This window comes from Mustela nivalis (genome assembly GCF_964662115.1).
Source record: "Mustela nivalis genome assembly, chromosome: 13".
Taxonomy (NCBI): Eukaryota; Metazoa; Chordata; class Mammalia; order Carnivora; family Mustelidae; genus Mustela; species Mustela nivalis.
In genome coordinates, this window is record NC_139032.1 from 34,811,840 (window position 1) to 34,824,490 (window position 12,651).

General features: G+C 34.4%; 1 protein-coding gene across 15 annotated transcripts in view; it reads right to left on the minus strand.

Annotated features, from left to right (window-relative positions):
* The window catches only part of PTPRD (protein tyrosine phosphatase receptor type D), a 194,094-nt gene that overhangs the window by 128,423 nt on the left and 53,020 nt on the right, over positions 1-12,651 (minus strand). For 14 of the 15 annotated variants that reach the window (XM_082694980.1, XM_082694978.1, XM_082694974.1 and 11 more), the window contains 2 exons: positions 8,853-9,062; positions 3,917-4,077 (listed from right to left, as the gene is read on the minus strand). In XM_082694980.1, the coding sequence (XP_082551106.1) occupies positions 3,917-4,077; positions 8,853-9,062 (371 nt within the window). The remainder of the gene's footprint in view (positions 1-3,916; positions 4,078-8,852; positions 9,063-12,651) is intronic. The other variant, XM_082694977.1, reaches the window with a different exon arrangement.

Below are 12,651 nucleotides of genomic sequence, written 5' to 3' on the forward strand. Positions count from 1 at the left end.
AGGTGGACATGGGAATTATTCACTCTTTCCACAATATCTATTTAAGTTTGACTATTACTTTTTAAAGATGTTAATTTTGTTTAAATAGTGCCTTAGATCCTTCTGAACTCCTAGTCCATATTTTCTTTTCTTCCATAGTACATAATAAATACTTCTCATCCATCTTGAAATTCATTCCCATAAAGTCAGGCTAACGTTTTATTTTCTAAATATATTCTATATAAATAATTCCTGGACCATGCTAGAACTAATGACTAAAAAGCCTTACACATGGAACAAGTATACTCAATAGATGGATATCTAAGTGTTCATTTGTTTTATGGTTTCTTTTATTTTCTCTTTTGTGGGGTGGATAAATGGAGAACAAACTGGAGTCATGTTTTAAAAACATATATACACTGGAAGCATAAATGTTATAGCAATAATTCTATTATTTAGGTTTATATGTTGTCAGATTAAAGAACATTATTATTTTTTTTTCCAGTCAGTCATCATGCCCATTTTTATTTTGTGTGAACACAGATAGGATCATACATATCAATGTGTTTTACTACTTTAATAGTTACTGGTTATGTTAGTTATAGTTATGACATAAAGAATTGTTTTCAGTTTTGAAAATATTATTAAATGTATTTTTTTTTGTCTTTTGACTTTTTTTTAAATTTTTTATTTTTTTATAAACATATATTTTTATCCCCAGGGGTACTGGTCTGTGAATCACCAGGTTTACACAAAGAACATTATTATTAAAAAGGTTCAATTATCTAGTCTACATACTTACTTCATAAACGAGGAAACTGAGGCCCAGAATGTTAACGTGAATTTCACCCCAATTAGTTACCTAGTCACAGAGCTAGGACTCAGGTTCCCTGATTCCCTGATCAGTGTTTTTCTAATCCTTCCTACCATCTAATCTCTATAATTCACATTTTGAAAGTTTGTATACATCATATATAGAGAATAAATTTAAAAAATCACAGGGCAAGAGAATTCATTACACTAAAGACCTACCAAATATATTTTAATTTTCTTATGGTTCAGCAGGAATTTCAGGGTTCTTATAAAGCCTCAGTTGATGTTTTGTCACTGATTATCAATGTATTATAGGCTTACAAATTACTAGATTAAAACTAGAGTCATATAAATATAATGCCAGATAAAAGAGTGTACTAGTTTCACATCAATATTCTTAACAGGAATAAGTCTTGTCTCCTCACACAGATCTATAAAATATGCTTTTTTATATGAATAACCCATCCACAGCTCTAGACCTACTCCTATGGCAAGTAGTTTAGTAAGCAGGTGTGTGTGATAAATGGTATTATCAAGATAATGTGAGTTAATAATATTTAATAACAATAATAATAATGATATATTCAATTCTGAGTCATTACTGATGACCTATGTATAAACTGAAAGACACCTAAAAAGAGGAATGAAGTATTTATTATATAATTAACTTTGCTCAGAATCTAAGCTATAAAAGATACTATTCATTGCCTACAGAAGATTTCCTCTTGAACTGCATCATGATAATCAAGAAGGACATTGTTGGGTCTACTTGAATTTCAAGTCAGGAATGTTCTTTACTGCTGAAGCAAGCATTTCTATTTCAGAAACGCTTCATGGGCCTTCAGATGGTTGGCTAAATATACTTAGCATTCGAGGATGTGTGCATTTCCCAACAATTGCATTAGACCATGCTTACATATGCACACACTAAAATGCAACTCTATTTTAACAGAGTCATAAAATCTTTAAATGTGATGCTTTTTTTGAAGGATTAGAAAAAATATATAACCGAGTTGAATTTTTCCTCAAGCACATGCACATCAGGCAAGGAACACTAAGTTATAAATCTTTAAAAAATTATCAAGGTTATAATCTTCTTTCTTCACATTTACATAACTCACAAATGCCACACACATCTCTGTAAAGTGACATGACTTAATGATAGCCAGATATAGCCAAATGAAACACAACTTAAAAAAAATACAACAAGCATTTTGTTCATTTTGGAAAATCACAAAATGTCACGTGCCATGGTCTAGAAATGTAACCATCCACAAGCACTTTTTGATCTGACTCCCACAGCAGGATTTGGCCATCTAAATATATATCACAGAAAACAAAGATAATTCTACTTTTAGTCTTTTATTTTTATATTCTTTTCTGGTCATGAGTGTAGCATATAAACAGCACAGGATATCAGCTCCTGCTTGGACCCACTCAGGATTTGTTATTGTTCTGGGGCATGTGGGCACCTTGTAATTCCTGCCCACAAGAGACACAACTCAATACACACTGATATAATATGCGGATGGGGAGATTGAAACCATCGTCTAAGAGAGAGTTTGGCCTTAAATTACTTGCTTTTTCAGCCATCTTATCGTGTGGATAACTGAGTGATGACAGTGATCAGAAAAAAAAAATGATGGATATTTCTTTTCCTTCTTCCTAAGTCTAAAATAGGAGAGGCAATTTAATAGGTTATGGTTATGAACTTCCTTCTTTAATTTTTCTTCTCTTTCAATCCTCTCTTTACATTGAAATAAAATGGAACACAGCCTGTTAAGAGAAAGTTTTGTAAAGGACAAGTGTCTTAAAGGATATTTTTTTAAGTTGAGAAGTGGTTATAAAAAAAAAAAAAGACTATTTTAGGAACATAAGAAGAACATGCTTAACAAAAGAATATAGGTAGAAATAATTAATATAAACCCAGTGAAGCGAGCTAGATAAATAAGAAAAAGAGATAATGAAAACAAGATTATCAGATGAAGCATGTCAGTAAGAATCAAAACAAAGACATTCTCATCTGATTTTGAAAGTCAAGTTTATGGGGGAGGGGGCTATTTCACAGTACAGGAAAGATATCATCTTCACAGTAGCATTCTGAAAGATGACATCCTACAAAGAAAAATGGTTATCAATTTATTATAAGCTTACAAATTACTAGATTAAAACTAGATTAAAGTTTCATAAAAATAAAATTTGGATTGGAAGAAAAGAAAAAAGTGATATAAAGGGAAATAATTTAGAATTTAGCCATTCTACACATTTAAGAGAATTTATTATATATGTTAATTTTTATAATTTTATATATTTAAGATCATATACTTTGTAAGTCAGAAAGGATTTAGGGAAAGAATTACTAATGTACCCTTTCCAACTGACTGGGTCTAGGGGAGAAATCTAGCTTACTCTAAATAAGGCAGAAATGTAACTGATAAAGTGTGGAAGATCAGAAAACATGGTGGTACATGTGGATTATCTGCATCCATTTGATTTGGATCAAAACTTGGGAGTATAAAGGTCTAGGTTGTGGTTTTAGTTTTTTAAAGGAAAACGGTACCTTATATTCCTTCTTGGACTCAAATAGAATTCACTATTGGAATAAAGATTATAGAAAGAGAAAGATTAAAAAAAATTCTCTTCACATTTTTCCTTCCTTTATCTTCAAATTTTAGTTATTTTCAATGTTTTGAGAAATAGCTATAGGAAAAAAAAATCTTAGCTCATGCACTCATTAGACATGTGGAATGGGAATAAATGTGTAGGTTTGTAATAGCATTTCTTAAACCATGTTGAAATTGAGCAATTAATCATCTAAAGCTTTCAGATGCAAGTTTGGAATTATCTGCTTATGAATGTACTCATTTCTTGCAAAGTGCCATGCAAAGTGCTCCTAATGCATAAAGTAGCTCATAAAACCAAGGATCCATGAATGCTGGTCAAGAAAGTCTATACCACACTTGAATGGGATTTGAAACAGCACAATCTTTACATTTCATTCTAATCCAATGGAAACATTTTCCAATGGTTGTGGAGACTACACCGAAGTACTTCATTAATAGTAACCACATAATGACCATAGAAGGATTACCAAGACTACAATAGAAACATTGGGCAAACCTACCTTTTATAAAGAAGGATAGCAATGACAATGCAGATGATAAAGACCACCGCAAGGACAGGACCTACAACCCAGATCAAGCCTTCTTCTTCATCTGTGATTGGCTGTGGATCCAGATCCATTGACACAACAGGGTCAGAGTAGGGACTGGTTGCATACATCTTCTGAGGAAAAACAGAGTCTGTATTACTTATAAACTAATGGTTTTCTCAAGTATATCTATACCATTAGAAGAAGCAAAAATTCAGAACTTACTGGATGCGATGTTAAGTGTATGAAACAATGTCAGTGAGAAAGGAGGGGAGGGAAAAGGATGAGAGAAGAAATGGGAGAAAAGAGAGGAAGGAGGAAAAGGTAAAGAGCTTTTGCAATGTAAATTTCCTTGTACAGTGAAATATTTTCTAATAAATCATTTTTGATGGTATAAATTACTCTGCAGACACATTTTCTTTGGGATCTATATATGACATATTAAATGGTCTTATGAAGTGTAAATGAAAACAGTTAACCATTTACAAAATGTTCAATGAGCATTTACATTGTGCCAAGGTGTTACATGTTATGTGAAAATCAACAGAAATATTATAGTTTCAGCCCTAACGACATTATCAGCCAGTTAAGGAGAACAAATTTAAAAAGTAAATCTTTATAGAAAAAATGTCAGTATTTGGGGAAGGGGAAATGGAGACATGTAGGTCAAAGGGTACAAAACATCAGTTATAAGAACTTCTGAGGATCTAATGTACTGCATGGTGACTATAGTTAATAACACAGTATTATATATTCAGAAATTGCTGAGAGTAGATGTTAAGTATTTTTCAGCACACACGCACACACACACACACACACACACACACACACACACACAAAGAGTTAACTATGTGAGCAGATAGATAGGTTGATGATCTTGATCTCGGTAACCATTCCACAATGTACATTGTACATCAAATCATCATGTTGTACACTTTAAATACATAATTATATTTGTTAATTTTCCCTAAATGAATTTGGGAATTCCTTGGTGAAGGAATGGACTGAATACTATAACATTTTTTTTTAAATAACATCCTATGTCTCATTTCAGGCTTAGTATAGTATTCTCTTGACTCTGTCCCCCCATATAAGATCCCTAGACTTTCTTTCTCCAATAGAGACCAATCCACACCTATGTGCTGCCCCACCTGTCCTGCCGCTAGCTCCTCATCTCTTCTCACTCCAGCACTACCACTTGCTCTGCTTTCTCATTTGCTAAATCAAATTATCATTATTCATTCCCTTCCAGATATCTTTTCCAGATTTTCCCTAGAAGATTGAGCCTTATTTGAAACTCCTCCACTGATTCTCCTACTTCTTTCTTTATTCAACTGGTCGCATTCTAATCTTGCCAACTGATCATGACCACCTCCGAATCCACCTGTGTTGGAATTTGTAAGTTTTATTTTCTGCTACTCATGTTCTCCCTTCTCTGCCAAGATCATCCTTACCTTTAACTACCAGCTTCTATGCAGATTACTTCCTGATTAATGTTTCCGAAGTCAGAAACTTTGCTAAGTCCCAGACCTTCATTTCCAATTACTACTAGAGATTCTTACATCTACCTGAAAGTTAAGAATTGCATGTACCATTTCCCAACTTCCTGGATAGACCTTCCTTTCAACTTGCTAATTTGTCTCATCCTCTCAATACCTAGGAATGAAAAACTACTGAATTTATTCTGCCAATGACCCTCAGGTCACTCTACACTCTTCCCAGTCTCATGGGTACCACTTTTCTTCAGGACCTCATTCTTGCCCACCCAGAGCATACCAAGAGTTTCTTTTTTCCTCTACCAGTCTCTACTGCTGCTAGAGTTATTATCCTAAACTGTAGCTATAAAACCTTCAGGAGGCTCTCTGGTGATTCCTAAATAAGCCATAGACATTCTAGCATGGATTTTAAGGGCCTCTATGATTTTGTTTTAACCTTCTGTATCACACACAACATTTTTCAGCATAGTGAGCTTCTCCCTACTATTCCCTACATGCTCAATTCTCTCTCTTTAACTCTTTCACAAGTTCCACAACATTTAGCTCCTGTAATCTGACTGATCTCCAAGGCCCCACTGAAATATTGCCTCCAGGAAAGCTAACGCTCCATAACTGGAAATAATCAATCATTTCACAAAATACAGGTAAAAATAATTTTGAAAATTTCAGGTAGTCCTTTATTTCTTTTTTTTTAATCAGGATTTTATTTTATTTTTAATAAACATTTTTCTAGATTTATTAAACAATAAATACATATTATAAAACAATTGGAGAATACAAGTTTAGATGTCCTTTATTTCTTTTTCAACGGTATTCATCAAACTCTATTTTCCTTTTGTATGTGTGCATACACCTTATTTCCTTTAATGAAACTATAAACTCCAGGAAAGTAGGGATTTATATACTGTTTGTGTTTGTACACTTAAATAGCTAGCACAGAGGTTTGCACTTAATGGGTTCCCAGTAAATCTTCAGCAAATAACATGTTCATATTTTCAAATGGCTGATCTTATCAAGACATGGAGAATATTCTCATTTCTCCATGAAATATGAAGTATATCTATTTTTTCATACACATTTAAAGAATTAATTTAGGGCATAGATTCTGAATTTAAGTGCAGCAAGCTTAATGGTCAATCTGTAGGGCATATACCCCCCTAAATGTTTGTTTTCTATTCTTCTATCCCACTTTCTCCATTGTACTTAGGAAAGAGACTGACTACATTTCCAGATTTGCTAATGTGTCAAAAGATAAAAATTCAGTACATTTCCATCCTTCTCAGAAGCAGCTAAAAAAAGGATATGTACAGTGTAAGGACTTGGCAAAGACACTAAATATCCAAGAAACAGGATTCTTTATATAAGCATAATTGTTTGTTTTGGTTTATGTTTTCCCCTTTCTATCTTGTAGGTCACACTCAAACTGTTTGGCAGACAAAAGTAAACAAAACTCTGTGATTTGAAATTCTTTACCAAGGGTCTTTGAGATAATCATTTTGGTCAACCAAGATACAAATCTAGGCAGAGGTTTTCCCAAAGCACACAGACTTTCATCCCCAATCAGGAAATAGAGACATGTGAAAATGAAGAGAAAACAAAACCAAACCATAAAATAATACTAGCCTCATGAAAATTAAAACTTGTTCAAAGCATGGGGGTGATAGCCTTTGGTCTTTCTGAACCAGTCCTCCGATACTCTTAATATGAGGCAGTAATTTACTAGGAAAAACTCACATCTTTGTGGGGGGTGATATTTTCTATGAAAATTCTCAGCCTAGCCTGGGAGTGGTTAGGTGCTTAACTATTTTTCATAAAACCTTGATGGCATGACTACCAACATTATACTACTTAGATACAAGTTTTCTCTGTAAACTAGGTGCTAGCCTGAAAACCGCACATAAAGAACACTGCTGAGAAAGTTGATGTAGGAAAGGAACAATTCAGATAATTTATTTGGAAAAAGTCCAAATTGCATAATTAATGAGACAGTGAAATGACATACTAAGGGATGGGGTAGACTCTTCATCACTGGTTATATATCTAAACACTAGGAACATCTGGGAGAATTCAAACCAGAGTCTCTGACAGTGGTGCCATCAGCCCGCACTGTCCGCTGAGGCTTCTCTTTGCTGAATTCTCTGATCTGCCTCAATGGTCTGAATGTGCTTTCTGAAACGTCTTAGAGCTATGCAAAGAAAATTAGTTCAAATATCTAAAAGCCATTAAAAAGAAAAACGAAAAAGATGATTTCTAACATTCTATTCCCTTGATGTTCTGACTTAAAACCTTCAACTAAAAAGAGAAAGCATATCCGTGCATTAAAATTCCAGGGAGCCTTGTCACTTTGTTTTCAAATGACATTCTGTGCACAAAGGTAAACCAGGCATAAAGGCTGCCTTTATGTTTTGATTTTCCACGGGGGAATTCCTTCAGTCATTTGAAGAGAAGCCCCACTGTATATGCTAACACCTGAGGTGAAGAAATCTTTGATACATCTCAGGCTTCCTCTATACGGGAAGTGACTGGCCCAATCGAGCTGCCACGCCTGTCAGTTTTAGGCGCCTATTAGAAAGATATTAGAATATGTATATTAAATGTTAATGTGAACTGCCACTTCCAAATCCAACCCCCTTCCCAGCTACAATTTCTCTTCCTCCCTCTCTCTTTCTCCCTCTCTCTCCTTTTTAAAAGTACAGCAGCTGAAGCATAAAACGACATAAGAGCAAGATGAATTACATAAAAGGAGACAACTCATTATTTAGAGTACCTTAGGAATTCTCTGTTTTATTGAATTATTTTCTAACATTCTTGGCTTTTCACTGATAAAGCCATTGGTAAATTGCTATAATTAAAGAAGCTGACTGTGCTTGCCTTTTTCCTAGATAGACCTTCCTATGAATCTGGGTAGAAAATGTGGGCTCGCTGGCAGCTGCAGGAGAATAAAACACAATCACCCTCAATCAGTATTTTTGAATACCTGGAAATACACTATGTTTAATTTCAGAACTTGATAGTTCCTATTGCAATCAAATGAACTTCTCTGAGAACATTTTTAAAGGACGACGAAGGAGATTTTGAGCAGTGATGGATATCACCCTCTTTTCCTTATGTGTCACATTGATGGTTTCAAGAACAATATCCTAATAATTTGACACTTCAGAAGCCATAAAGTCCACCTAAATTCCATGTCATTAGAGACATGGCCTTGTTTATTATGAAATCTTAAGCAGCTTACTCAGCAGTATTTAAAGAGTAGTTGCTCCATTTAAGTTAATGATAGCTCATGAGAAATAACTAGGAGTTCATGAGAAATAATTAGGGTGAATATATCTACATATTCTCCCTCAATAGCCATATTCTGGTGAAATAAGGAAGAATGCCAAAGGAAAGAGATGCCAGAACAATTAACTTACAGACTCTGCGTGTTCCATCACTGCTAACACAAAGAAGACATATTCTTGACCACTTTGGAGTTGCTTGTTTGTAAATCCACCATAATGTTTGTCATCCCCCAGGGTGAACTCAGTAGGAAGAACATCAAAGTGAGCAGCAATATATGGCTTTAATTCAACTTCTCTCCCATATCGGATGCTTCTGCGTTTCCTAGATATCTCTTTAAGCAGCTTAAGGGAAAAAAGTGGGAAACAGAAAAAGAAATGTAAACAACAATAACCCAACTTAATGACTATTTAATGGGAGAAATTAATTCAGGCCTGGGAACAGCTCAAATACAATTTGTACACATTTCATGTACCATGTCAGCATCACTAAATCTCAGTTCTATATTTCAAATGCTTGTCTTGCTGTTAAAGTAAGGTGTTAGACTGCTCTTGCAAGGTCCAGGCTAAAACATAGGACGATTAGACCCTTCCTTCAATGGTAGTTCATATGATTGTCTACCCTAATGAAATCTTCTCAAAGGGCAAGAGTGCATTATAACCTAAATAAAAAGTCAGCTTGATTCACAAAAGCCTGCCATGCAGGCTTTATTACTGCTACTTATCAAACAAATAGTAACCTCATTTGAAGCCATCAGTTATGATCAATTTGGGGAGAGGTTAGAGGCTTTTTAGTAATGAGATCATTTATACAATACAAATTCCCTCAAATCACCAGAAATAGAATCCAATGACCAAGTTTTAATTGAAACTTATTTTAAATAGACATTGTCACTCATTTAATAATTTGTGGCTTGACTTGGTTTTTTAGCTCCTTAAATAACCTTTTTGTTTATTCCTCCCATTTATAGTCACATTAACTTTTCTGGAGCTGATAGTTCCTTGGAGACGTTGAATTTTCTTCCCAGGTGAAAGAGGCAGGGTAGATAAACATTAAGTTTAATATTACCCTGAAGAAAACAAACATACACATGTACACAAAAATCCTTCATGTATCTTTAAAAGAAAAAGGTAGAACTTATGTTTCAATATTCCTGTTTGGCCTTCACCTTTTTCATTAGAAAGTTATATTAGTGGTATTTCATGATAAATGATTTCAAAGTAATGTTGAAGTTAGCTTTGTCTTCTTCCCTTAAATATATTGGTATTTCACAAGGCGTAACCAGGGAAAAGGTTTACAGCAGTCCGTGATACCTTTTTTTTTTTGAATGAAAATTGTCTTTGACTCAATAAATAAAGTTAAGGTACTAATGGGAACATTATGGTGAAATTATAGGTTACTCTTGTTATATAAGTGATCAAAACCAGATCAAAAACCAAAGGAGTGATATTTGCTTAGCTCCCAAGGCCAGGCTTCTGTGATAATGGCTGCAGAGTCTACATACAGCAAACGTTAAATCCTTATGTTGGGAACCTGATGGCATACTACACAGGATTATAAATGCATTCAGCTGGCCAAATGCAAATCAAACATGTGAACACTCTTTGGGTTATATAGGTCATCTGTGCCCACATTGTTTTGAATTCAATTTATAATGCTCTAATATTTTCTTTAACTTTGAGTTTATTGATGCAATGAAAATTACATGAACTATAACATGTTATTTTTTTAAAATTCTGATACAAAATATTTAACAGTATATTGGAAAAGTCATTATGAATATTATTATTGATATGTAGTAAACAATGAGCCATTACTTTAAGGATAAAGTAAGCTGTTCAGATGAGCTGAACAGCTTTTTGAAGTTGGTTAAATCAGAAATATTTACCATCAGTTGTTTATGTTACTATGTTCCCCTCTTCCACTTCACTGATCAAACCCTACCTTGATTTTATCCATATTTCACATGTATGCAGCTGTCATAATTCATCCACATCACTGTCATCCCCACAAGTACCTTTTTGCTAAGGTTTCTTTAGAAGACTTAGAGGAAGTACCTTAGAATAAACTATTTGGATTTTTTGGTGCTCCTTAGATGTAATGTGGCCATTCCTTAAGGTCAAACCTGGAATATCAACTCTGCCCCTATAGGTTGCTCTAATTTCTGCAGGATGCTTTCTGTGTTATACTTTACATTGGTCAAGCATGCTTAGATGACACCAAAGCTACCCAGTATGTTGAAGTTACAAATACAAATGACTACATCATTTAGCAGCAAGCCTTTGAAGTAAAGGCAAAAAAAAGCTTATGATATAGTATAAGACCTGCCCTGAATTAAATATAACTAATATTTTCTGAGTCATTCTGACCAAAATTCAGTTTGACTATGAACGTCTGCTCTGCCCAGTCTGACCTTGACAATAGAAGTTCCAGTGCATGAATTTATTATGTGGAGATTATCTCCAGACAAAGGATGAATGAGCTCAGAAGATAATATTGAGAGTAACTCTGTTTAGGAAGCCTCTTTCCATTTTTTATGGGCCTAGATGTGAAGCATACATGTGGAAATCCCCTTAGGCCACCATTATATTCGATGATATAGTTTCAATGATTTGAATTATAGGTCTTTCTAAAAAATCACTTGGTCAAATTCATTTAATAAAGGAACACTGCTTTGTCAAAGCTGGCAGTACCAAGCTATAGATAAAATTACAACAATGCTTTTATTAGCCATGATAGGGGGAAAAATGTCTGTAGGGATCAGAAACTGGATGAGTAAGCATAAAGTGAGGCCATAGCCTAGTTTCATTTGTTCCCCTACACAATAGCTACAAAATGTATTGGAGGTAATTCCAAAAGATATATCAAGGGCTTTAGTTTTTTATCAGAAATAATTTTCATTTTCCAGTCAATGCATATCTTATTTCTTCCACCATTAATTCTACAATGTGGTCTCAATTATATTGGTAAGAAAAGTGGGAAACAACCCATCCTGACCCCAAAATTTTGAATTAATAAATGTTCTTTATCAAACTATTATACAGATTAATGCTCCACAACTTGTGGGATGATTAAAATGGCCCTTTGTTATGGGAATCAGCAGCACAGACCCATAGAATTTAATTGCAGGAAAGTTCAATGTCATATAGCTCTATACTTTAATCCATTAGCATTGCCGTGCATTTTGGAGGTTAAAACCTGGCTATAAAAAAGAATCAGCTTCCTATTGCTAGCAAATGGTTCTACTTCTAGGAAAAGGTTATTATTTAAAAGTATTTGACATCATTTTTGGATTGGATCTTACTTCTTTGGTAACTCGTTTTTTGCTTTTTCTTTTTTTTTTTTAAGATTTTATTTATTTATTTGACAGACAAAGATCACAAATATGCAGAGAGGGAGGCAGAGAGAGAGAGAGGGAAGCAGGCTCCCTGCTGAGTAGGGAGCACCATGGGGGGTGGGGGGATTGGGGGAGTACGACACAGGACTGAATCCCAGGACACTGAGATCATGACCTGAGCCAAAGGCAGAGGCTTAACCCACTGAGCCACCCAGGCGCTCTGTTTCTTGCTTTTAACAGGAGGAAAGATTCATAGATTCTACAAGTTACCTTTACATTTAAATTCAGTAATTTATTCAAGAGCTGATTAAAATAGTAAGTAATATCAATCTCAAAATTAACTGATTAGTCAGTTTCAAGTAAAAGCATGCTTTACTTCGAAATTTTACAAAAGGATCACATATAAAGAGGGAACATGATATGATGAGCACTGGGGGATATACTCAACTAATAAATCACTGACTATCAAAAACTAATGATGTATTATACTTTGGCTAATTGAATTTAAATTTAAAAGGGGGGGGGTACCTGGGTAGCTCAGTTGGTTAAATGGCTGCCTTCAGCTCAGGTCATGATCCTGGAGTCCCAGGATCAAA